At 38.0% G+C, this 27,839-nt stretch overlaps 1 protein-coding gene across 1 annotated transcript in view; it reads right to left on the bottom strand.

Moving 5' to 3' along the window:
• GBP7 (guanylate binding protein 7) overlaps positions 1-27,839 on the bottom strand; it is a 44,269-nt gene that overhangs the window by 1,753 nt on the left and 14,677 nt on the right. The window contains exons 4-9 of the mRNA XM_009424758.5: positions 19,170-19,279; positions 18,770-18,966; positions 16,832-17,077; positions 15,795-16,075; positions 14,072-14,284; positions 8,045-8,147 (exon numbers count right to left, since the gene is read on the bottom strand). Coding sequence (XP_009423033.4) covers positions 8,045-8,147; positions 14,072-14,284; positions 15,795-16,075; positions 16,832-17,077; positions 18,770-18,966; positions 19,170-19,279 — 1,150 coding nt within the window. The remainder of the gene's footprint in view (positions 1-8,044; positions 8,148-14,071; positions 14,285-15,794; positions 16,076-16,831; positions 17,078-18,769; positions 18,967-19,169; positions 19,280-27,839) is intronic.

Here is a 27,839-nt window from a genome sequence, read left to right as displayed (position 1 = left end):
GGTGGGAGAAGAACCATCATGGCTAAGTAGATGGAGTCAGGAAGAGCTTCTCCCACTGAGAGACCAGACCGTAAAGAAGACTGATAAACTCCAAGCAGGACTTCAGAAGGAAGGCATTGAGAGTTGATGAAGGAAGGATGCAGACCCAAGGCTGAAGGGAGAGGAAGCTGGGAACCTTGCACAGGTTGCCAAGCACCAAGACTCATTCCTAATCCTGAGCAGCTCCTGGGGAAGGGGTGAGGTAAATTGGTGTGAAGTGGCCCACTCTCGCCATGGACCTCTGAAATCCTAGCTTTAGGAGACCCCACAACTCCCATAGATGTTTGAGCTGGCAAAGAGAGCTGCTTGGAGACTTGGTAGGGACAGGACTCTGGCCAGTGTGGAGCCTAGATATTTGGCACAGGAATGGCTGCAGTGGAGCACAACCAGGAACTCCCATCCCCCAAGGCTTGCCATGCCCAAATACATGGCCTTGGCTTTTGTCGACTATTGGTCCTGGATAGAACTGGGCTATCTTGCCTGTGGGACGGATCCAGTATGGTCTGAGCACCTCCCAGTCTGCTAGCCTCTCTCATGGTCCCTGCCTGGCTGCATCCACTTAAAGTGCAATGTCAGATGCCTAACTGAAGCACTTCCCAGCAGCCATCACCATATCTTCTTTGCTGACATACCCTACCTAACCATCATAGAGCTTCAGCAGATGGGCTCACACCAGTGTGCACTCAATGCACCCTCTCCCCACTGTTTTGCTGGCACACACTCGCTTGCAGCCTCTCACCACCGCTTTGCTGGTACACATACCTGTGGAGACCCTGTCAACCTGCCACCACCAATGCACATGCACAGAACCTGCAGCACTACTGCCCTGCTGCTGCTCACCAATGACCTTGGACCCCACTGCCACTGCTCTGAGAAAGTACTTTTGCCAGCACTCCTCATCGGTGTGTTGTTGCCAGTTAACCAGTAGCAAGTTGGCCCCTGCAGCACAGCAGGTGCTTAACCTAGAGGGGCCAGAGAACAAAGCCATGGGCCTGGTCCCAGCCTACTAAGGTTCAAGCCCCCAGCTCAGGAGTGCTGATCTGAGCCTTGGCCCCTTGAAATCATCCAGAAAAAAAAAAAACCGGGTCAAATGAACCCAACTTATACCAGTTGAATCTTCAAGAGAATAAAACAAAATAAAAGCCAAAAAACCCCATGAAAGAAACAGACACTTCAAAGACTAAAGGAATATCAGCCCACCAGATGAGAAAGAAACAGGGACAGAACTCTGGCAACTCAAAAAACCAGAGTGTCTCTTACCTCCAAATGAGTCCACTAGCTCCTCAGCAATAGTTCTTAATCAAACTGAAATGGCTGAAATATTAGATATGGAATTCGGAATCTGGATGGCAATGAAGATTATCGATATTTAGGAGACAGTTGAGATACAGTCCAAGGAACTGAAGGAATTCAGTAAAATGACTCAAGAACTAAAAGATGAAATAGCCATTTTAAAAAAGAGCCAAACTGATTTGATAGAGCTGAAAAACATGCTACAAGAATTTCATAATACAATCAGAGTATTAAATGTAGAATAGACCAAGATGAGGAAATAATCTCAGAGCTCAAAAACCCATTTTTCAAATCAACTTAGTCAAAAATAAAGAAAAAAGAATAAAAAAGAATGAACAAAATCTCAGAGAAATATGAGATTACATAAAGAGACCAAACCTATGACTCATTGGCACCCGTGAAAGAGAGGGAGAGATAGCAAGCAATTTGGAAAACATATTTGAGGATAATGCCCATGAAAATTTCCCCAACCTCACTAGAGAGGTTGACATTCAAATTCGGGAAATCAGAGAAGCCCTGTGAGATCCTATACAAGATGACCATCCCCAACACATGAAATGGTCATCAGATTTTCCAAGGTCAGTGCAAAAGAAAAAATATTAAAGGCAGCTTGAGAAAAGGGGCAGGTCTTCTACAAAGGGAATCCCATCAAGCTAACAGTGGAACTTTCAGAAGAAACCCTACAAGCCAGAAGAGACTGGGGACCTATATTCAGCATTTGTAAAGAAAAGAAATTCCAAGGAAGAATTTCATATCCAGCCAAACTAAGGTTCATAAGAAAAAAAAAATCCTTTTTAGACAAGCAAATGCTAAGGGAATTTGTTACCATCAGACCTGCCTTACTCAAGCTGCTGAAAAGAGCATTAAACATGAAAATGAAAGACCATTATCAGCCACTACAAAAGCACACTTCAGTACATGGATCATTGACACTACAGAGCAAAAACACAATCAAGTGTGGATCAAATCCACACATATCAATATTAACTTTGACTGTACAAGGGCTAACTACCCCAATTAAAAGGCACAGAGTGGCAAGTTGCATAAAGAAATAAGACCCAACTGTCTTCTATGTTCAAGAGACCAATTTCATATGCAATTACACCAATAGGCTCAAAGTAAAGGGATGAAGAAAAATCTGTCAAGCAAATGGAAAACAAAAAGAGCAGGGGTTGCTATTCTTATTTCAGACAAAACAGACTCCAAACCAATAATGATCAAAAAGGATAAAGATGGGCATTACATAATGATAAAAGTTTCAATTCAACGAGAAGACTTAATTATACTAAATATGTATGCACCCAATACTAGAGAACCCTAGATTCATAAAACAAGTTCATAGAGACCTATGAAGAGACTTAGATAACCACACAATAATAGTTGGAGTCTTCAACACTCCACTGACAATATTAGACAGATCATTGAGGCAAAAAACTAACAAAGATATTCAGGACCTAACTTGACACTTGACCAAATGGACCTAACAGACATCTACAGAACACTCCACCCAACAATAACAGAATATACATTCATCTCATCTGCACATGGCACATACTCTAAAATTGACTCCTTGCTCTGCCATAAAGCAATTCTCAACAAATAAAAAAAAAAAAACCCAAATCATACCAATGCTGTCAGACCACAATGCTGTAAAAATAGAAATCAATACAAAGAATATCTCTCAAAGCTATACAATTACATGAAAATTAATTAATCTGCTTCTGAATGATTTTGGGGTAAACAGTGAATTTAAGGCAGAAATAAATTATTTGAAATTAATGAAAACAAAGATACAACCTACCAGAATCTTTGAGACACAACTAGAGCAGTGTTAAGAGGAATGTTAATAGCACTAAACGACTACAGTAGAAAGTTAGAAATATCTCAAATTAACAATCTAACATTACACTTTGAGGAACTAGAAAAACAAAAGTGAACCAAGCACAAAGCTAGCTGAGACAAGAAATAACCAAAATCAGACTTGAAGTGAATAAAGTGGAGACAAGAAAAACCATACAAAAGATCAGTGAAACCAATGGTTCTCTGGAAGAATAAATAAGATGGATATACTTCTAGTTAGACTAAAAAAGAACAAAAAAAGAGAAGATCCAAATAAACACAATAAAAAAATGGCAAAAGGGACATTGCTATCAACTCCACAGAAATACAAAAAATCCTCAGAGACTATTATGAACACCACTATGCACACTAAGAAACCTAGAAGAAATGGATAAATTCCTGGAAACATACAACCTACCAAAAGTGAACCAGGAAGAAATTGAAACCTGGAACAGACTAATAACAAGTTCCAAAATTGAGTCAGCATTAAAAAGCCTACCAAGCAGAAAAAGCCCTAGACCAGACAGATTCATAGTCAGTTCCGCCATACATAGAAAGAAGAGCTGGCACCAATTCTACTAAACTATTCCAAAAAAAATGGGGAGGAGGGAATCTTTCCTAATACATTCTATGAGGCCAGCATCATTCTGATTTTAAAAACCTGGCAGAGACACAACAAAAAAAGAAAAATGCAGGACAATATTCCTGATGAACATGGATGAAAAAATCTTCAACAAAATACTAGCAAACCAAATCCAGCAGCACATTAAAAAGCGAACCCACCACTGTCAATTAGGCTTTATTCCTGGAATGCAAGGTTGATTCAGCATATGCTAATAATAAATTGATTCCTCACACAAACGGGACTCAGAACAAAAACCAGATGATCTTCTCAATGGGCACAGAAAAGGCTTTTGATAAAATTCAATCTTTCATGTTAAAATATCTCAACAAACTGGGCCTCAAAGGAACATACCTCAAAATAATAAGAGCCATCTATGAAAAACCCACAGCCAACATCATACTGAATGTGAAAAAGTTGGAAACATTTCACTTGAGAACCAAAAACAGACAAGGATGCCCACTCTCAACAACTCTTATTCAACATAGTACTGGAAGTCCTAGCCAGAGAAATCAGGCAAAGGGGAAAAAAAGTTATCCAATAGGAAGAGAGGAAGTCAAACTCTCTCTCTTCATAGACAATAGAATTCTGTAGTTAGAAAACTCCGTAATTTCTGCCCAAAGTCTCATCCATCTGATAAACATCAGCAAAGTTTCAGGATAAAAAAGTAAATGTACAAAAATAAGTAGCATTTCTACACACCAATAATGTCCAAGCTGAAAGTCAAACCAAGAACACAATCCTATTCACAATAGCTGTTGTGAATAACCAAGAATAAAATACCTAGGTTTACAGCCAATCAGGGAGGTGAAACATCTCTACAATGAGAATTATAAAACACTGCTGAAAGAAATCTGAGACTGCACAAACAAATGGAAAATTATTTCATGCATATGGATAGGAAGAATCAATGTTGTTAAAATAGCCATACTGCCCAAATTGATTTACATATTCAATGCTATTCCTATCAAATTATCGATGACTTTTTAAAAATAGAATTAGTAAAAACTATTCTAACATCCACATGGAACAACAACAAAAAAAAAACCCCGAGTAGCCAAGGCACTCCTAAGCAAAAAGAACAAAGCCAGAGACATCACATGACTTGAGTTTAAACTATATTACAAGACTACAATAACCAAAATAGCATGGTGCTGGTCAAAAAACAAAACAAAACAAAACAGACACATAAACAAATGGAAAAGTTTAAAGAAAGCAGAAATAATACCACACACCTACAACTATCTGATCTTTGGTAAAGCTAACAAAAAAAGCAATGGAGAAAGAATGCATTATTCAATAAATGGTGCTGGGTTAACTGGCTAGGTATATGCAGAAGATTGAAACTGGACCCCTTCTTCTCACTATATACAAAAATCAACTCAAGATGAGTTAAAGATGTAAATGTAAAATTTAAAACTATAAAACCACCAAAAGAAAACCTAGGAAATACCATTCTGGACATAGGCACTGGCAAAGATTTCCTGATGAAAACTTCAAAAGCCACTGCAACCGAACAAAAAGTTAACAAGAGGGACCTAATTCAACTAAAGAGTTCATGCACAACAAAGGAAACTATAAACAGAGTAAACAGACAACCTACAGAATGGGAGAAAATATCTGCAAACTATGCATCTGACAAAAGTCTAATATCCAGAATCTATAAGGAAGTTAAAGAAATTAAGAACAAAGCAAACAACCCCATTAAAAAATGGGCAACGGACATTAACAGACATTTATCCAAGAAGACATACACATGGCCAGCAAGCATATGAAAAAATGCTCAACACCAAAACAGAGATATAGATCAATGGAACAGAACAGAGCCCTCAGAAATAATGCCACATATCTACAACCATCTGATCTTTGACAAACCTGACAAAAACAAGCAATGGGGAAAGGATTCCCTATTTCATAAATGGTGCTGGGAAAACTGACTAGCCATATGTAGAAAGCTGAAACTGGATCCCTTCCTTACACCTTATACAAAAATGAATTCAAGATGGATTAAAGACTTAGATGTTAGACCTAAAACCATAAAAACCCTAGAAGAAAACCTAGGCAATATCATTCAGGACATAGGCATGGGCAAGGACTTCATGTCTAAAACACCAAAAGCAATGGCAACAAAAGCCAAAAGGGATTTAATTAAACTAAAGAGCTTCTGCACAGCAAAAGAAACTACCATCAGAGTGAACAGGCAACCTACAAAATGGGAGACAATTTTTGCAACCTACTCATCTGACAAAGGGCTAATATCCAGAATCTACAATGAACTCAAACAAATTTACAAGAAAAAAACAACCCCATCAAAAAGTGGGCGAAGGATATGAACAGACACTTCTCAAAAGAAGACATCTATGCAGCCAAACAACACGTGAAAAAATGCTCATCATCACTGGCCATCAGAGAAATGCAAATCAAAACCACAATGAGATACCATCTCACACCAGTTAGAATGGCAATCATTAAAAAGTCAGGAAACAACAGATGCTGGAGAGGATGTGGAGAAATAGGAACACTTTTACCCTGTTGGTGGGACTGTAAACTAGTTCAACCATTGTGGAAGTCAGTGTGGCGATTCCTCAGGGATCTAGAACTAGAAATACCATTTGACCCAGCCATCCCATTACTGGGTATATACCCAAAGGATTATAAATCATGCTGCTATAAAGACACATGGACACATATGTTTATTGTGGCACTATTCACAATAGCAAAGACTTGGAACCAACCCAAATGTCCAACAACGATAGACTGGATTAAGAAAATGTGGCACATATACACCATGGAATACTATGCAGCCATAAAAAATGAAGAGTTCATGTCCTTTATAGGGACATGGATGAAACTGGAAACCATCATTCTCAGCAAACTATCGCAAGGACAAAAACCAAACACCACATGTTCTCACTCATAGGTGGGAATTGAACAATAAGAACACATGGACACAGGAACGGGAACATCACACTCTGGGGACTGTTGTGGGGTGGGGGGAGGGGGGAGGGATAGCATTAGGAGATATACCTAATGCTAAATGATGAGTTAATGGGTGCAGAACACCAACATGGCACATGTATACATATGTAACAAACCTGCACACTGTGCACATGCACCCTAAAACTTAAAGTATAATAATAATAATAATAACTGAAAAAAAAAGAAAAATGCAAGTAGAAAGCACATGAGATATCATCTCATACCAGTCAGAATGGCTGTTACTAAAAAGTCAAAAAATAACAGATGCTGGCAAGGTTGCCAAGAAAAGGGAATTCTTAAACACTGCTGGTGGGCTTGTAAATTAGTTCAGCCACTGTGGAAAGCAGTTTGGAGAGTTCTCAAAGAACTTAAAACAGAACTATCATTTGACCCGCCAATCCCATTACTGCTTATATACCCAAAGGAAAATAAATCATTCTACCATAAAGACACATGCATGTGCATGTTCATCGGTGCACTATTTGCAATACCAAAGACATGGAATCAACCTAAATGTTCATCAGTGGTGGACTGGATAATGAAAATGTTGTACATATATGCCTTAGATGTACATACACATAAACATACACAGCCATAAAATGAATGAAATAATGTTCTTTGCAGCACTGTGGATGCAGCTGGAGGTCAATATTCTAAGGGAATTAATGCAGGACTAGAAAACCAAATATCACATGTTCTTACTTATGAGTGGGAACTAAATATTGAGTACACATGGACACAAAGGGACCAATAGACACCAGGACCTACTTGAGGGTGGAGAATGGGAAGAGGGTAAAGATTGAAAAACTACCTATTGGGTACTATGCTCATTACCTGGGTGATGAAATAATCTGTACAACAAATTCCCATGACACAATTTGCCCATGTAACAAACCTATTTGTGTACCCTCTGGACCTAAAATAAAAGTTGGAAAGAAAAAAAAAAAAAGAAAGTAACAGTCTTGTCTGAGTTCTACTCTCCTGAGTTCAGAGGCCAAAATGACTTTGAAAAAAGCACCAAGGTGGGGAATTGAGAATCTCTGAATTCTGTCACTAGCCATGTCAGCAAGAGCATGTTTAAGAATGTTGTGGGAAGAAACTAAGTGGCTGGATGTTCAATCCCAACTCCCCTTGTTATTTTCAGTTTTAGCAGAGCATGTGTTCCCTATGAGAAGAAAGCTCCTGGTATAAGGAAAATCCTTTTTTCTGAACATCAAGAGAGTGTTGCAAGAACCTACCCATTTGCCTGAGAGCTGAACCCTGCCCCTGTACCTGCTATGGCCTTCTCTCCAGCAGTGAGGGCTTTGTCTGACTGCAGGATGGATTCCTCTATAACCACCTGTGACTGCAGGAAGCTCTGGAGGACCTCGTCTGCCTGAAGAACCAAGAAGGAGCAAAGACCTGTCAGGCAGCAGAAATCTTGTCTTGTGATGAGGAAATTATTGTTCAACAAAGCCACAAATCTAACCTTGTAAACTTCACATTATTCTTAAGATTCCACAGTGGTTTCTTTCCTTCCACAGCCACAAGAAAAAGTCCAAGCTCTTTGTTGAGACATGAAAACCCTGTGTAGCAGCCTCCCTCCTGCCTGTCCAGCCTCTTCTCCCAGGGATGCTGCTCACCACCCACCCCCGGTGCAGACAACCAGATTTCTATGCAGTTCTACAAACACACATCCTCCATAGTTTGCATTATTTGCTTTCTTTTTTCTTTTGCCTGAAAGCCTGTCTACCCTTTTCAAATTAGGATAACACCTATTGATACTTTACCTAATAGCTCTTACCTCACTGGAAGCTTTTCTAGGCTAATTATTTATTTATTTATTTATTTACTTTTGATCACTGTTAAGAATGTTGATAATAGTTCATTAAAAGTAAACAATGTATTCAAATTTAATTTAAAAAGTTAAAACCTTAAAAAGACCGAACAGGTAACTGTTTAGTCTATTTACAGGAGTAGTGGTGAATATAATGGAAAATTAAACAGTTGAGAAACTTTTTTTTCTCTTTTGAGACAGTCTCACTCTGTCACCCAAGCACAAGTTCAATGGTATTATCACTTCAACCTTGAACTCCCGGGCTGAATGCTGCTGCCTCAGCCTCCTGCATAGCCGGGACTACAGATGTGTGCCACCGCGGCTGGCTAATTTTATTTTTTATTTTTGTAGAGATGGAAGTCCTGTCATGTTGCTCAGGATGGTTTCAATCTCCTGGTCTTAAGCAATCCTCCTACCTTGGCCTTCCAAAGCGTTGGGATTATAGGTGTGAGCCACTGTACCTGGCCTGAGAAACTTTAAGAATTTGAAACTTTAAGGGAGTAACATGGCTGTCCAAAATGGGAAATTACCAATCAAGGAAAATACAACACTGCATAGACTTAACAGTCACACATGGGAAGGAAAAAGAGGCATAAATACCTCAGCCAATAAGTGATTAGTGACTGAAATTTGGGTGTGTGGGGCACATCACAGAAGGAAGGACCTAGGCATTTTTTGACGGTTATTTTCCTTGTTCCCTTCTTTCAAAAAAAAATTTAGATTCATGGGTGTATTAGGACATTCTTGCATTGCTACAAATACCTGAGACTGGGTAATTTTTTTTCTTATTGTGTGATTGTAGCTTATTCATTTTCATTGTGATATAGTACGCCATTATGTGAATACACTAGTTTACTTGTTCTATTGTTGATGGACATTAGGGTAAAATTTCAGTTTGGTGCTATTGTGAATGATACTGTTGTGACCATTTCTGTCCCAGTCTTTTAAGTGAATGCATATATCTAGGAACGGATTTGCTGGGTCATTTGGTATTTGTTTTTCAATTTTAGCAATTAAAACCAAACAGTTTTCCAAATTGATGTTCTGATTTATACCTCATTAGCAATGTGTGAGAATTCCAGTTGCTTCATATTCTTGTCAACACTTGGAATTTTGATTTCTTAAACAGTCACCTTCTTTTCATTTTGTGAGGAAATTGAAACTCAGATAAGTGAAATTACCTGACCTGTACTAGGCTTTGTTCTCAGAATGCAAAGGACCTTTCAGTTCAGAATTAAGCACTTTTTTCTGTTTAACTGGTAGTGACTTATGAAGTAAAAAATCATACTCAGATTTGATATATGTATCTTTCCAAGGAGGATTACAAGTAGCTATTTATTTTTATCTGATCTGAATTTAAAATAGTTTTTTGGACACTACTGTTTTAGGGTGAGTGAGCAATAATGATTTAGGTATAGAGTTAGGATCTACATTTAATTTTTTTTATTTAACTTTTATTTTAAGTTCGGGGTAATTTATAAAGCAAAGAGGTTTAATGGGCTCATAGTTCTGCAGGCTTTACAGGAAACATGGCTTCTGGTAAGGCTTCAGGAAGCTTTTACTCCTGGTGGAATGTGAAGCAAGAGCTTGCATGTCACATGACAAAAGCAGGAGCAAGAGAGAGTGAGAGAGAGTGCAGGTGCCACATACTTTTAAATGACCAGACCTCCAGAGAACTCACTATCACACAGACAGCAGCAAGCCATAAAGGATCTTCCCCCATGATCCAAACACCTCCCACGAGGCCCCACCTCCAGCACTGGGGATTACAATTCAATATGAGGTTTGAGTGGAGACAAATAGCCCAACTTGATCAATGGGGTTCGCATGCAGGTTTGTTACATGACTATATTGCGTGATACTGAGGTTTGGGCTTCAGTCAAAACAGTCACCCAGATAGTGAATGTAGAACCCCAAAGGTCGTTTTTCAACCCTACTTCCCTCCCTGCCTCCTCCCTCTTGTATTCCCCAGTGTATATTGATCCCGTCTTTATGTACATGTGTATTCATTGTTTAGCTCCCACTTACAAGTGAGAACATGGAGTATTTGGTTTTCTGTTTCTGCATTAATTCACTTAGGATAATGGCCTCCAGATGCATCCATTTTTCTGCAAACGACATGATTTCATTCTTTTTATGGCTGCATAGTGTCTCAAGGTGTATATGCACCACATGGTAAAAATCCAGTCTACTATTGATGGGCGCATAGGTTGATTCTGTGTCTTTGCTATTGTGAATAGTGCTGTGATAAACATATGAGTGTGGGTGTCTTTTTGGTAGAATGTTTTATTTTCCTTTGGGTGTATACCTAGTAATGGGATTGCTGGGTTGAATAATAATAATAATTCTATTTTTAGTTCTTTAAGAAATCTCCAAACTGCTTCCCACAGAGGAATTTACAATTTGCAATCCCACTAGCAGTGTATAAGCGTTCCCTTTTCTCTACAACCTAACCAGTATGTGCTAGTTTTCCCTTTTTAATAATATAGGCTAATTTCTAATTTTGTTTTACAAGTTTTTTGAAGTTGATTGATAAGTAAAAATTATGTTTAAGAGGAACAGCATGATATTTTGATATAGGTATACATTGTGAAAGGATTATTATAATCAAGCTAATATATCTGCACCTCATGCAGTTATCTTTTGTGTGTGTGTGTGTGGTGGGAACACAAGGGACCTACTCTCTTAGCAAATTTCTAGTATACAGTACATTGTTTTAACTATAGTCACCATGCTATACACTAGGCATCCAGAACTTACTCATCTTATAACTGAATGTTTGTACCTACTGACCACTATTTCCCCTTTCCTCCCACCCCTCTCTGTCTGGTAACCACCCATTCTACTCTCTGTTAATGTGACTTTCACTCTTTTTTTTTTTTTTTTTTTTTTTGAGACGGAGTCTCGCTCTGTCACCAAGCTGGAGTGCAGTGGTGTGATCTCGGTTCACTGCAACCTCTGCCTCCCAGGTTCAAGTAATTCTCCTGCCTCAGCCTCCAGAATAGCTGGGACTACAGGCATGCACCACCATGCCAGGCTAATTTTTGTATTTTTAGTAGAGACAGGGTTTCACCATGTTGGCCAGGATGGACTTGATCTCCTGACCTTGTGATCCACCTGCCTCAGCCTCCCAAAGTGCTGGGATTAGAGGTGTGAGCCACTGTGCCTAGCTGACTTTCGCTCTTTTTAAATAATTTCACATAAAGGTGCGTCATGCAGTATTTGTCTTTCTAAGAATGGCTGATTTCACTAAGCATAATGTCCTCCAGGTTCATTCATGTTGTCGCCAGTGGTAGGATTTCTTTCTTTTTAGGATTCAATAATACTTTATTTTATATATCTATATTTACATATAGATATGTATATATATCACATTTTCTTCACTTGCTCATTTGTGGATGGACACAGGTTGTTTTCATGTCTTGGCTATTGCAAATTATGCTGCAATGAACATGGGAGTGAAAATATCTCTTTGAGATAGTGACTTTAGTTCCTTTGGAAATACAACCAGAAGTCCACCAATAGCTGTTAAACTAATAAATTCAGTAAAGTTGGAGGATACAAAATTAGCATACAAATTCAGCTACATTTCTATGCACTAAGAACAAACTATATGAAACAATAAGAAAATCACATTTATAATAGCATCAAAATTATAAAATGCTTAGAAATAAATGTAACCAAAGAGGTAAAAGATTTGTACACTGTCAATCATAAAATGCTGATGAAATTAACTGAAGAAGACATAAAATAAATGGAGAGATATTCCATGTACATTGACTGGAAAAATTAATATTGTTAAAATGTTCATACTATCTAAAAAAAATCTACAGGTTTACACAATTTCTATCAAAATTCCAATGGTGTTTTTTCACAGCAGTAAGAAAACCAATTATAAAATTCATATGGAACCATAAAAGACCCCAAATAGCCAAAACAAGAAAAACAGAGCCAAAGGCATCATACTATCTGACTTCAAAATCTACTACAAAGGTATCAAGTAGTGTAATGCTGGCATAAAAAGAGACATCTAACTCCGTGGAACAGAATAGAGAGCCAGGAAACAAACCCACACATTTACAGTCAAAGACTTTTCAAAAAAATGTGTCAGGAGTACACCATGAGAAAAAGATAGCATCTTTAATAAATGGTGGAATGGTGGTGGGAAAACTGGACCCTTGTACTACACACAAATGTCAACTAAAAATTGGTTAAAGATTTGAACATAAGACCAGAGACTGTAAAACTCCTAAGAGAAAACCCAGGAAATACTCCTTGACACTGGTCTTGGCAATGATATTTTTGAATTTCACACCAAGAGCACAGGAAACAAGTGCTAAAAGAAACTAGTGGGACTACATCAAACTAAGTTACCACTCAATGAAAAAACAAAGAAAGGAAAAAAGAAAAGGCAACATACAGAATAGAACATATTTGCAAACCATATATCTGATAAGTGCTTAATATCCAAAATATATAATGAGCTCATATAACTCAATAGCAATACAACAAAACAAAATACAACAAAACTGATTTTTTAAAAAATGAGCAAAAGACCTGAACAGACATCCCTCAAAAGAAGACATTTAAATGGCCATCAAGTATGTGAAAGCATGTTCTGCATCACTAATCTTCAGAGAAATGCAAATGAAAAACCATAATGAGATATCACCTCACACAGAATGATGATTATCAAAAAGTCAAAGGATAAAAAGCGTTGGCAAGGATGTGGAGAAAAGGGAACACTTAGACACCGTTGGGAGGAAAGTAAATTAGTATAGTCATCATAGAACACAGGACAGTTTCTTCAAAAAGGAAAATCCTGAGTTTCCAGTGGCGTTCAAGTACATAGATCAGCCCATCAGCTCCACCACTTGGTGATTGTGTCATCTTAGGAAATTTATTAGCCTCTCCATGCATTAACATTTCTCAATTGCCTATGTGGAAGATAGTAGTAACTAATTTACATTATTCTGAGAATGAAATTGATAATCCAACAAAATCACCTAAAATAATATCTGATACACAAAATGAATGCTCAATGTCTATGAACCATTCATTTCATCATCACCATCATCATCACCCCTATCAATGTATACCAATATGATAACCACAATCACACCATATCCAATGAGTATTAATTTGTCCATCTTGTGTAAAATCATAAGATTCTGAAAACAAAGTTTTTCCTTTCATAGTGTATTTCTGTACTTAGCACAAAAACTATCACATTATTTGATAAATAAAAGAAATGGTTTGTTTCATCCTGACTTCTGATTCTAAATCCTCTTTGGGAAAAAAAATAGTTCTGTTTTAGTAAGAGTAGCTAAATAATTGTGGATTTTAAGATTTAAAATATCAAGGTATTGCCATGCTTCAATTTTTGTCGATAAATGGTGCTGTGTTCTTAGATTTTCAGAAGAGGCAACAAAGACCCTCTGACTATCCTCTGTCATCCATCCCCTTCTCCCCTTATTCCTCACCTTAACTCCTTTTCTGGGCACTAGTGTATAGTCCTGTTCAATCTTCTTTTTTGCTTCTAAGTAGATATTGTGCCCCCCCGGAACAAAGAAAGTTCCTCTTGAAATACTTTCCGTCAAGAGCTCTGAAAGCCGCTTAAGCTCAGCCTGACAATATTTGGCAGATGCCTCTTCATTCTGCAGCACAAAGTCTTCCTTCTTTTTCTCCATGGTGTCCTGCCAGAAAAGTGTAGGGAAAAACAGTAGAAAGAAGCTGTTAGAAGGGAAGGTCCAACTGTGATCCTCTTGGAAGAAGTAGTCTCATGGCCTCAGAGCAGGCTGAGTTATGGTGTAGACTAAGAGTCAGAAGACTTGTTTTAGTTCCAGTTCTGGTCAATTCTCTGCATGACCTGTAGAAAGTTCATGAACTCTATCTTTCCTTCAGCAAAAGTATGATTAACAGTGATCTAACTATAAACAACAAGCAAGGGACAATTCAGTTGTGGCAGTAGTAGTGTCCTTAGAGAACACGGATTGCTATGGATAAAATGTGCACACAGAAAATCAACCCTTCTGGATAATCACATCCCAGTAATGACTTGATTGTACCCTGAACAGAGCTTGGAACTCTTTTGAAATTCTTCCAAAAAGGATCTTAAAATGTGAAGATATGGGAACATTATTATCTTTTGCTTACAATTCTAAGCTATGATTGCATCTGGGTTTTCTCAATATGTACTAAGGGATTTCTGTCACTTGTGGACTGGTAATAGACAGACTGAAAGAAGGTTATTCAATAACAGTGCCAATGGCAGATTTAAGATATCCCCCAGGATTTCCCCTCCGAGGTTTCCACACTATCCATAGTCCCTGCGCTTATTAATATGATGGAGTGTACTCCAGTGTTTAGGTAACATTATATGATATCTGTTGACTTTAGAAATGGAGAGTATTCAAGTAGTACTGAGTACACTCAAGAAAGTATTTAAGAATTACCAAATTACATGAGCTCTTTGAAAGCAGAGCTTTTTTGTTTACCTTGAGGCAGAAGAGGAAGCCAGAGAAATTAGAAACAACAGAAACATTTGATGCATTATTGCTGACTTGAAGATGGAGAGAGGTTCCCCTGAGCATACAGGTAAGAAGTAAGCTCAATCAACACCTTGTTTTCAGCTTGTGATACACTGAGTGGAGCACACAGATGCCCTAAAAAGAACTTCTGACTTACGGAGCTGTGAGCTTAGGCATTTTTTCCACACTCAGTCAGGCAAGTGCTTCTTTATTTTACCTTTTTAAAATAAAAAAAAATTCTATATGTATAATGCTTACATCAGGTTATTTTGAAATGTAACATAATGTGTACAAGAATTCTGTTTAACTTGTATAGATTATGAAATTACTACATCAAGCTAATTAACATATATATTAACTCAAATATTTGTCATTCTAAATACTATTCTCTTAGTAATTTTCAAGAATGCAATACATTGTTATTAAATGTAGTTAGTATGTTGTATAAATGTGTTGTTAAATGTGCTACAATCATAATTTCTTATGCATGATAGAAAATTAATAAATTTCCCATATTTTAGAAAAATAAAAAACTGTAGCCCATTAAATTCAGTCACATAAAATAATCCAAGCTCCCTTTACCACAAGAAGGAGATGAACCATGGCATTAAAAAGGTGGACTATAAGTATCATTCCAGAAAGGCAGGAATCAAGAAAAAAAAAATACAAAGATTACCACAAGCTTCTTCTGAAATTCCTGGCTTTTATCTTTGAAGGAGTACTCCATGAAGACTGCAATGGCTTCCCTCTCACAAACTGCATGCACGTCCAGCAGCTCCTGGAGTGTGTCTGTGGGGAATCTCACTTGCTGGGCCATCTGCTGGCTGTAGTGGTTGGCTGCCCTCTGCACGGCTGCTGAGTTCTCACACTGGGCCAGAACTGCCATTGCATTCTCCAGACAAGGAGTCACTCCACTGTTGATGGCATCCAGGTAGGTCTCCACCAGCATCCCCAGCCCTGAATGATTTAGGAAATTTAGGGAATAGATAGAAAGTTTTCACTCATTGTTTTACGAGTGGTATGTATCAGCATTCTAAAAATCAGAAAAAATTCCATTTAACATGAATTTTCCCTCCTCCTTCTTTCAATTCTACTATTACTACTACTACTTTTTATGGAGTCAGTTTCCTACGATAACATGACTGTTGTTCCTATTTATTCTTTCTATTTTGTTCTCCAGCTCATCACATTACAAAGTTAATTACTAATCACAAACAATATGTAGCAAGGGTTTCTTGAAAAAAAAAAAAACTTTTCTGCTTAAGTAAAAATTTAAAAGCGTTTATTCAGCAAAGTAAATTATATCATTTGTGGATCATAATTCTGAATGTAAATGCAGGTGCTTTTATAAAAACACTTAAGACAGTGCCAGAACATCAAACCCTGTGAGAAGCTCTTTTCTGTACAGAGCACTAAAAGACTGCACAGGTAACATGTTCATGAAGCCAGCTTTGTTTATAAGATTACGCTGAATTTTGTATCTCAAAATCTCAGTAGGCTTGCAGAAACTCATGACATGCTACTTACTTTCTGTTTTGTGTAAATTCACAATACAGCTTTTATACCCTCACTGAGAAAAAATCCTTCACTTATCCCACACCTCATAACACAGATGTTATCTCCTTACCAGTTGTTCGTGCTCATAAGCTTAGTTTACTAGTTTTTGAGATACAGTAGGCCTCAGTAAACACCCATATAGGGAAATAGACTCACGGTTTCCAGTGACAAGGATTCCCTCTCTCAGGGTCTTGGTCTTTGCATGGGTGAAGATATAAGAACAGAAATTTTCTGATTGCATCTGGAAATTACTATCCAGTTGGTCTTCTCGTACTTCTTCAACATGGAGTAAGAGTTTTTTGTCATTTATTGGCCGGTCAAAGACAAAGCACTTCCGTTTTGGAAAGAAATGCCTGATCCACTCCCTGGGCTTGTTAGAATTTTGGATTTGGGGATTCTTGCCTGCAGAATTAGTGAAAAAGTGACTACTGAAGAACAGGTTTTAAGTGAGCCTGAAGATTTTCATTTCCAAAGTTCCTTCCATCAATCACTACAGTCTCTTGTGTCTGTGAATCTACTCTATGTAATCAAACCTCTCATGCAACCAAACTTATGCTAATCTACTTAAGGTATGAAAAGTCAATTTCTGCACAAAGCAGAGTCAAAAAGGTACTCCTGGAAATGAAGGGAATGCATCCACCTCAAGTGAAGGAATTTGTGGTTGGTTTCCTCAGCTACTGTATGATGTCTGGTAGACTGACGATTTTTAAAATGTTTGTTGAATTATGATTAACTAAAATATGATAAGAAGTACTTTCTTTAAAAATTGTATATATTTATCATGTTATAACATGATGTTTCGATATACATGTACATAGTGAAATTACTACTAAGTAAGCAAATTATATATCCAATACTTTCTATACTTTTCTTCCCTTTTTTTGTGGTAAGAGTACCTAAAACCTAATCTCTGTAAATTTTAAATGTAAAATACAATATTGTTAAGGATAGTTCTCCTGCAGTATATTAGAGCCCTAGACTTTCCCACCCTATATAACTTCAAGTTTGTACCCTTCACCCACATGTCCTCATTTCCTCCCTCACCATGCCCTGGTAACCACTGTTCTACTCTCTGTTTCTATGTATTTGACGTTTTGAAATAGAATCCATATAGAAATGAGGTCCTGTCATATTTTTCTTCCTGTTTCTGGCTAATATTACATAGCATCATGGACTTTCTCAATCTTATTGTCCACATGTCAGAAATGAAATGTTGGGCTTAAAATTTAAATGCTAGAAACAAGGACAAGATGTGGCTGGGAAAAATGTTTGAAAGAGACGGAAAATACTCAGGTCAGATTATATTAGGTCTAACATTGTCTTGCAGAGGGATTCTGTGACATATATCAGTTATTCAAAACAAATATTTGTTGAAAGGATGAACAAATGAACAAAGATGGATATTGATTGTAGGTGCCAACAGGTATCCACTCCACTAAATATAATCTGTTTAACAAATGTATAATAGATTGACAACATATTATATGAGACTGTAGAATGAAGTAGGTGATGTTATGAAAACGGTAAAATAAAGGATTTGACAGTCCTACTGGAAGCATATGTCTGTGTATTTTTTTTTTAATTTCCTGAATCATTAACTGTATGAATCTCCTTTTTCTCTAAAGGTTATAAGTATCCAGGCTAATAAAATAGACTGAGTGAAATATATTTCCAAAATTGGATCATTTGACTTCTTGCGATTCTGTGTTTACCAGCTTCCAAGCTTATTAGTTAATTTTCTCCAAATAGAATAGGAGGAGCACTTGAAGTTAATAAGTAACACAAATATATGAGTCTTAGGATGTGATAATACTAATTGTAATCCTCAATATATTTTTCATGGTACTTATTGGTCTAAAATCATTTGATAGAACTTTGAGATTTAAGTTTTCTCAATGAATTTGACCCTCAGCCTCTGGGAAATTTCAAGCAAAAATAACCACAAAAATCATAATCACTTGTCAATCACCAACCACCATGAGCAAGGGCCTCAATCCAGTCCAATATAAAAATTTGTGTCAGGTGTTGAACGGTAGGTCCTAGTTGATCCCACCCACTACTGAACCTTCTCCCATCTAGGCCATGCTCTGATACCTGAAATCAGCTTCAAGGCATTCTCCAGGTACTCATCTTCTGTGATGGGGTGTCCATCTAACTTCAGCTCCAGGGTAAAATCTCGAACAGTCCAAATAAAGTCTGGAAAGAAACTCACAAACTCGCTGGAGTCCTCAACTTCATCAGGTCTGGGGCACGATTTTGCCCTGATTAGCTCTGTTAGCTCAGTCACGTAGCTGGGATCTCAGCTAAGGAAGGATAGCACCCTACACCATCATTTGCACATCTCACTTAGAAACAAGTTTTATACACATTCCCTTTTGCACTGTTTCTCTTCTTACTCAACCAGGACAACTGAGTCACAACAAAGAAGACACAGTATCAGTTTCCATTCCCCTAAACTCCATAAAACCTGGCTCTTCACTTCCTGGAAGGATACTGCAGCTGCTCCAGGGCCTGGTGGTTGATGGTGCCCATGCTGTTGTAGACAAAGCTGCTGCTTAGAAGCACAGCCAGGGCAAAGATCCACGAGTCACTCTTAGGGTCACTCTAGTGTTAAAGAAAAAAAAAAATGGAAGCCACAGTTTAGATACATCTCAAGGTCAACTACTTGTATCCATGTAACCAAAACTGAAGTCATTCCAGTTTTCCCAAAATGCTGTGTCTAAAGGAAACACAAATGTAAGCTTTATATGCTTGCCAGCATGATTCAGTGAAATTAAATAAATCAGCTATAGAAAAAGCGCCTAAACATCTCTATTTGCCCTAAAAATATTGTTAATGTATAAAGCCAATCACACGATAAGTAAATATATTTCTTCCTTTATGCTTTATCAGTGGTGCTGTAACCATTATGAGGAGAGCATCTTGGTATGAAGTCTCCTGAATGATGCTCTCTACTTTTTGTATGCAATAAACTTAAATTTTTCCAAACGTAATCTGATATTGTTTGTGACACTAGAAAGCACATTACAGATAGGACTTAAGAGTCTCCTTTTGATTCATTCACTTATTAATTCATTCATTTGGTTGTTCATTCACTATTTCAGCTGTAGTATATATAGCTGAATAGTAGGGCATGTAATATGAATTTTGAAGATCATGTTAAAGTCAAGCTGTATTTTTGCCATTTATATTGATTTTCTCAGGGCTTCTCTTTCTTTAGATATTAAAAGTAGCAATTGACACTGTCAATGTGTAAAATATTTAATGCAGTGCCTACAGCATAGTAAGTATGTAGTAATTAGTGAACAATAATCCTTTTGCAAATTTTCTCAATCATGCCTATATTAGGAATGCCAATGTTAATCAATTGAATTCACCAAAAATTATTCAGCTATGTACAAAATGCAGATGCTGCCTTTGATTTTGTGGATGCAAAGTTCCATAATCACAAGAAGATGACTTTCAGGAGTGGCAGATAGCATTGTCAACATAAAAATGCAAGCAAGATGATAACTTCTGCCAGGAGTGGAACGAAAGTCGTAATGTAAAAAACAAAACAGACAACAATCCAAAAAATGAGAAGTGGGAAGGAAGGAAAATAAAGAGAAACAAATGCTCTGTGAGTTCAAGCAAGAAGTTACTATGTCTAACTCAAATAAGATGGCAGTAGGTTGAAACGAGCTGGACGTTAAGGAGTACATAAAATCAGGACTTGTGGAAATGAAAGAATTAAAAAGGTGAGAGACCCAACAGAACCCAAGTCAAAATTGTTAGGGTATGATCATATAATGACATTACAGAGTTATTTAATTCAACTGCATGAGTGAATGGGTATGTGGAGAAGACAAGGCTGGAAATAATATTCAGGGCAAGACATGAAGGTCCCTTAAATAGAATTAAATGCTGACCAAATCCACAAATTCCAAGGCCGACAAGTAATTTTGCTTCCATCAAGCATGTATATATTTGTATATTTTGGTCCCTTGAACAGTCATACTTTTGCAAATAAAAAAGTTTATGCCCATTACAATCTATTTCAAATCAATATTTTATCTTTGTTGTACACTGAAATGATGATTGATAACTTTAGTACTGTATGTTTAAATTCACTGTTTCTAAATGAGACCCCACACACATTTATAATTTTTGCAGTATGAAAGCCAAAAATTCTATTTTCTTTTTTTCTTTTTTTTGAGATGGAGACTTGCTCTGTTGCCCAGGCTGCAGTGCAATGGTGCAAACACTGCAACCTCCACCTTCCGGGTTCAAGCAATTCTTCCACCTCAGCTTCTGAAATAGCTGGGATCACAGGCACCTGCCATCATGCCCAGCTAATTTTTGTATTTTTAATAGAGATGGGATTTCACCATGTTAGCCAGGCTGGTCTTGAACTCCTGACCTCAGGTGATCCACCCACCTTGGCCTCCCTGAGTGCTGGAATTACAGGTGTGAGCCACCACACCTGGCCTCTATTTTCCTTTTTTTTTAACTTTAAATTTAAGTTCAGGCTTACCCCCAAACTAAATAAAATAAAATAAAGAAGTTAAAAAATATTTTAAGTCCAGTGGTGCCCCTGAACTTAATGAAATACCATGAAAGTTAATAAAATTTTAAAAAAATAAAATAAAACATTCCTGTCTGACAGCTTTGAGGAGAGTAGTGGTTCTCCCAGCACGGAGTTTGAGATCTGAGAATGGACAGACTGCCTCCTCAAGTGGGTCCCCGACCCCCGAGTAGCCTAACTGGGAGGCACCTCCCAGTAGGGGCCCACTGACACCTCAAACAGCCGGGTGCCCCTCTGGGACAAAGCTTCCGGAGGAAGGATCAGGCAGCAACATTTGCCGTTCTGCAATACTTGCTGTTCTGCAGCCTCCACTGGTGATACCCAGGCAAACAGGGTCTGGAGTGGACCTCCAGCAAACTCCAACAGACCTGCAGCTGAAGGCCCTGACTGTTAGAAGGAAAACTAACAAACAGAAAGGACATCCACACCAAAACCCCATCTGTGCATCACCATTGCAAAGACCAAAGGTAGATAAAACCACAAAGACGGGGAGAAACCAGAGCAGAAAAGCTGAAAATTCTAAAAATCAGAGCACCCCTTCTCCTCCAAAGGAATGCAGCTCCTCGCCAGCAATGGAACAAAGCTGGATGGAGAATGACTTTGACAAGTTGAGAGAAGAAGGCTTCAGACAATCAGTAGTAACAAACTTCTCCAAGCTAAAGGAGGATGTTCTTGAAAAAAGATTAGACGAATGGCTAACTAGAATAAACAGCATAGAGAAGACCTTAAATGACCTGATGGAGCTGGAAAGCATGGCATGAGAACTACGTGATGCATGAACAAGCTTCAGTAGCCAATTTGATCAAGTGGAAGAAAGGGTAACAGTGATTGAAGATCAAATGAATGAAATGAAGTGAGAAGAGAAGTTTAGAGAAAAAAGAGTAAAAAGAAATGAACAAAGCCTCCAAGAAATATGGGACCATGTGAAAAGACCAAATCTCTGTCTGACTGGTGTACCTCAAAGTGATGGGGAGAATGGGACCAAGTTGGAAAACACTCTTCAGGATATTATCCAGGAGAACTTCCCCAACCTAGCAAGGCAGGCCAACATTCAAATTCAGGAAATACACAGAATGCCACAAAGATACTCCTCGAGAAAAGCAACTCCAAGACACATAATTGTCAGATTCACCAAAGTTGAAATGAAGGAAAAAATGTTAAGGGCAGCCAGAGAGACAAGTCGGGTTACCCACAAAGGGAAGCCCATCAGACTAATAGCAGATCTCTTGGCAGAAACTCTACAAGCCAGAAGAGAGTGGGGGCCAATATTCAACATTCTTAAAAGAATTTTCAACCCAGAATTTCATATCCAGCCAAACTAAGCTTCATAAGTGAAGGATAAATAAAATACTTTACAGACAAGCAAATGCTGAGAGATTTTGTCACCACCAGGCCTGCCTTACAAGAACTCCTGAAGGAAGCACTAAACATAGAAAGGATCAGCCAGTATCAGCCACTGCAAAAGCATGCCAAATTGTAAAGACCATCTATGCTAGGAAGAAACTGCATCAACTAACTAGCAAAATAACCAGCTAATATCATAATGACAGGATCAAATTCACACATAACAATATTAACCTTAAATGTAAATGGGCTAAATGCTCCAATGAAAAGACACAGACTGGCAAATTGGATAAAGAGACAAGACCCATCAGTGTGCTGTATTCAAGAGACCCATCTCATGAGCAGAGACACACATAGTCTCAAGATAAAGGGGTGGAGGAAGATCTACCAGGCAAATGGAAAACAAACAAAAAAAGCGGGGGTTGCAATCCTCATCTCTGATAAAACAGACTTTAAACAAACAAAGACCGAAAGAGACAAAGAAGGCCATTACATAATGATAAAGGGATCAATTCAACAACAAGAGCTAACTATCCTAAATATATATGCACCCAATACAGGAGGACCCAGATTCATAAAGCAAGTCCTTAGAGACCTACAAAGAGACTTAGACTCCCACACAATACTAATGGGAGACTTTAACACCCCACTGTCAACGTTAGACAGATCAATGAGACAGAAAGTTAACAAAGATATCCAGTAATTGAACTCAGCTCTGCACAAAGAGGACCTAATAGACATCAGAGCTCTCCACCCCAAATCAACAGAATATACATTCTTCTCAGCACCACATCGCACTTATTCCAAAATTGACCACATAGTTGGAAGTAAAGCACTCCTCAGCAAATGTAAAAGAACAGAAATTATGACAAACTGTCTCTCAGACCACAGTGCAATCAAACTAGAACTCAGGATTAAGAAACTCACTCAAAACCACTCAACTACATGGAAACTGAATAACTGTCTCCTGAATGACTACTGGGTACATAACATAATGAAGGCAGAAATAAAGATGTTCTTTGAAACCAATGAGAAGAAAGACACAACATACCAGAATCTCTGGGACACATTTCAAGAAGTGTGTAGAGGGAAATTTATACCACTAAATGCCCATAAGAGAAAGCAGGAAAGATCTAAAATTGACATCCTAACATCACAATTAAAAGAACTAGAGAAGCAAGAGCAAACACATTCAAAAGCTAGCAGAAGGCAAGAAATAACTAAGATCAGAGCAGAGCTGAAGGAGATAGAGACACAAAAAAACCCTTCAAAAAATCAATGAATCAAGGAGCTGGTTTTTGGAAAAGATCAACAAAATTAATAGACCACTACCAAGACGAATAAAGAAGAAAAGAGAGAAGAATCAAATAGATGCAATAAAAAACGATATAGGGCATATCACCGCCGATCCCACAGAAATACAAACTACCATCAGAGAATACTATAAACACCTCTACCAAATAAACTAGAAAATCTAGAAGAAATGGATAAATTCCTGGACACACACACCCTCCAAGACTAAACCAGGAAGAAGTTGAATCTCTTGATAGACCAATAGCAGGCTCTGAAATTGAGGCAATAATTAATAGCCTACCAACCAAAAAAAAAAGTCCAGGACCAGACAGATTCACAGCCGAATTCTACCAGAGGTAAAAGCAGGAGCTGGTACCATTCTTTCTGAAACTATTCCAATCAATAGAAAAACAGTGAATCCTCCCTAGCTCATTTTATGAGGCCAGCATCATCCTGATACCAAAGCCAGGCAGAGACACAACAGCAAAAAAAGAGAATTTTAGACAAATATCCCTGATGAACATCAGTGCAAAAATCCTCAATAAGATACTGGCAAACCAAATCCAGCCGCCCATCAAAAAGTGTATCCACCACGATCAAGTTGGCTTCATCCCTGGGATGCAAGGCTGGTTCAACACATGCAAATCAATAAACATAATCCATCATGTAAACAGAACCAAAGGCAAAAACCACATGATTTTCTCAATAGATTCAGAAAAGGCCTTGGACAAATTCAACAGCCCTTCATGCTTAAAACTCTAAATAAACTAGGTATTGATGGGATGTATCTCAAAATAATAAGAGCTATTTATGACAGACCCACAGCCAACATCATACTGAATGGGCAAAAACTGGAAGCATTCCCTTTGAAAAGTGGCACAAGACGGGATGCCCTCTCTCACCACTCCTATTCAACATAGTGTTGGAAGTTCTGGCCAGGGCAATTAGGCAAGAGAAGGAAATAAAGGGTATTCAGTTAGGAAAAGAGGAAATCAAATTGTCCCTGTTTGCAGATGACATGATTGTATATCTAGAAAACCCCATTGTCTCAGCCCAAAATCTCCTTAAGCTGATAAGCAACTTCAGCAAAGTCTCAGGATACAAAATCAATGTACAAAAATCACAGGCATTCTTATACACCAATAACAGACAAACAGAAAGCCAAATCATGAGTGAACTCCCATTCACAATTGCTTCAAAGAGAATAAAATACCTAGGAATCCAACTTACAAGGGATGTGAAGGACCTCTTCAAGGAGAACTACAAACCTCTGCTCAATGAAGTAAAAGAGGACACAAACAAATGGAAGAGCATTCCATGTTCATGGTTAGGAAGAATCAATATTGTGAAAATAGCCCTACTGCCCAAGGTAATTTATAGATTCAATGCCATCCCCATCAAGCTACCAATGACTTTCTTCACAGAATTGGGGAAAAAACTACTTTAAAGTTCATATGGAACCAAAAAGAGCCCACATTGCCAAGAGAATCTTAAGCCAAAAGAACAAAGCTGGAGGCATCACACTACCCGACTTCAAACTATACTACAAGGCTACAGTAAGCAAAACAGCATGGTACTGGTACCAAAACAGAGATATAGACCAATGGAACAAAACAGAGCCCTCGGAAATAATACCACACATCTACAACCATCTGATCTTTGACAAACCTGACAAGAAATGGGGAAACAAGAAATGGGGAAAGGATTCCCTATTTGATAAATGGTTCTGGGAAAACTGGCTAGCCCTATGTAGAAAGCTGAAACTGGATCCCTTCCTTACACCTTATAAAAAAATTAATTCAAATGGATTAAAGTCTTAAATGTTAGACCTAAAACCATAAAAACCCTAGAAGAAAACCTAGGCAATACCATTCAGGACATAGGCATGGGCAAAGACTTCATGACTAAAACACCAAAAGCAATGGCAACAAAAGCCAAAATAGACAAATGGGATTTAATTAAACTAAAGAGCTTCTGCACAGCAAAAGAAACTACCATCAGAGTGAACGGGCAACCTACAGAAGGGGAGAAAATGTTTACAATCTACCCATCTGACAAAGGGCTAATATCCAGTATATACAAAGAACTTAAACAAATTTACAAGAAAAAAATCAAACAACACCATCAAAAAGTGGGCAAAGGATATGAACAGACACTTCTCAAAGAAGACATATATGCAGCCAACAGACACATGAAAAAATGGTCATCATCACTGGCCATCAGAGAAATGCAAATCAAAACTACAGTGAGATACCATCTCACACCAGTTAGAATGGCAATCATTAAAAAGTCAGGAAACAACAGGTGCTGGAGAGGATGTGGAGAAATAGGAACACTTTTACACTGTTGGTGGGACCATAATCTAGTTCAACCATTGTGGAAGACGGCATGGTGATTCCACAAGGATCTACAACTAGAAATACCATTTAACCCAGCCATCCTATTACTGGGTATACACCCAAAGGATTATAAATCACGCTACTATAAAGACGCATGCACATGTATGTTTATTTTGGCACTATTCACAACAGCAAAGATTTGGAACCAACCCAAATGTCCATCAACAATAGACTGGAGTAAAAAAACATGGCACATATATACCATGGAATACCATGCAGCCATAGAAAAGGATGAGTTCATGTCCTTTGCAGGGACATGGATGAAGCTGAAAACCATCATTTTGAGCAAACTATCACAAGGACAGAAAAGCAAACACCGCATGTTCTCACTCATAGGTGGGAATTGAGCAATGAGATCACTTGGACACAGGGTGAGGAACATCACACACTGGGGCCTACTGTGGGGTGGAGGGAGTGCGGAGAGATAGCATTAGGGGATATACCTAATGTAAATGACAAGTTAATGGGTGCAGCACACCAACATGGCACGTGTGTACATATGTAACAAAGCTGCACATTGTGCACATGTACCCTAGAACTTAAAGTATAATAAAAAAAATGTACCTTAACTTCCTCATATGTGAAGATTTTAAAATTTCACTTAGGGAGGAAGCAAAGTGAAGAACACAGATTTCACAGATGGGATGCCTGGCTTAGATTCCAGCTTGACCGCTGGTAGCTGTGTGACCGTGGGCAAGTTTCTTGACCTCTCTCTACTAAGTGTCCTTATCTGTCGAGTAGGGATAATAATAGTACATATTTCATAGGGTCATTGTATGATTAAACAAGTTATTATTTATTGAGTGCTTAGAATAGTTCCTGGCACATAGTTAGTGCTATATGTGTTTAGTAAATAACTAAAATTAGAAATAGAGGTGACAAAAAAGAAATAATTTTGTCACAATAAAGGCTTATTTCTTTCCTTTCCAAATGCTTAAAAACAACACTTAAAAAAATTTCTTTTGAAAAAAATAGAATTAGTATGTTTTGGCTTTCATACTGCACAACAGGGATTTGTTACATAGGTAGACTTGTGTCATGGGGGTTCGTTGCATATATTATTTCATCTCCCAGGTATTTAGCCAAGTACGCATTAGTTTTTTTTCTTGATCTTTTCCCTCCTCCCATTATCCACCCTCAGATAGGCTCCAATGTGTGTTGTTTCCCTCTATGTGTCCATGTGTTCTCATCATTTAGCTCCCACTTATAAGTGAGAACATGTGGTATTTGGTTTCCTGTTCCTGCATCCATTTGCTAAGGATAATGACCTCCAGCTCCATCCATACCCTGCAAATGATCTTGTTCTTCTTTTATGGCTGCGTAGTATTCCATAGTGTATATGTACCACATTTTCTTTATCTAGTCTATCATTTATGGGCCTTTAAATTGATGCCATGTCTTTGCTATTGTGCCATAATGAATATTCACGTACATGTATCTTTATAATAGAACAATTTATAGTCCTTTGGGTACATACCCAGTAATGGCATTGCTGGGTCAAATGGTAGTTCTGTCTTTAGGTCTTTGAGTAGTTGCCACACTGTCTCCCACAATGGTTTAACTA

Source organism: Pan troglodytes, chromosome 1 (assembly GCF_028858775.2).
Source record: "Pan troglodytes isolate AG18354 chromosome 1, NHGRI_mPanTro3-v2.0_pri, whole genome shotgun sequence".
NCBI lineage: Eukaryota > Metazoa > Chordata > Mammalia > Primates > Hominidae > Pan > Pan troglodytes.
This window is presented reverse-complemented; position numbering and strand designations above follow the sequence as displayed.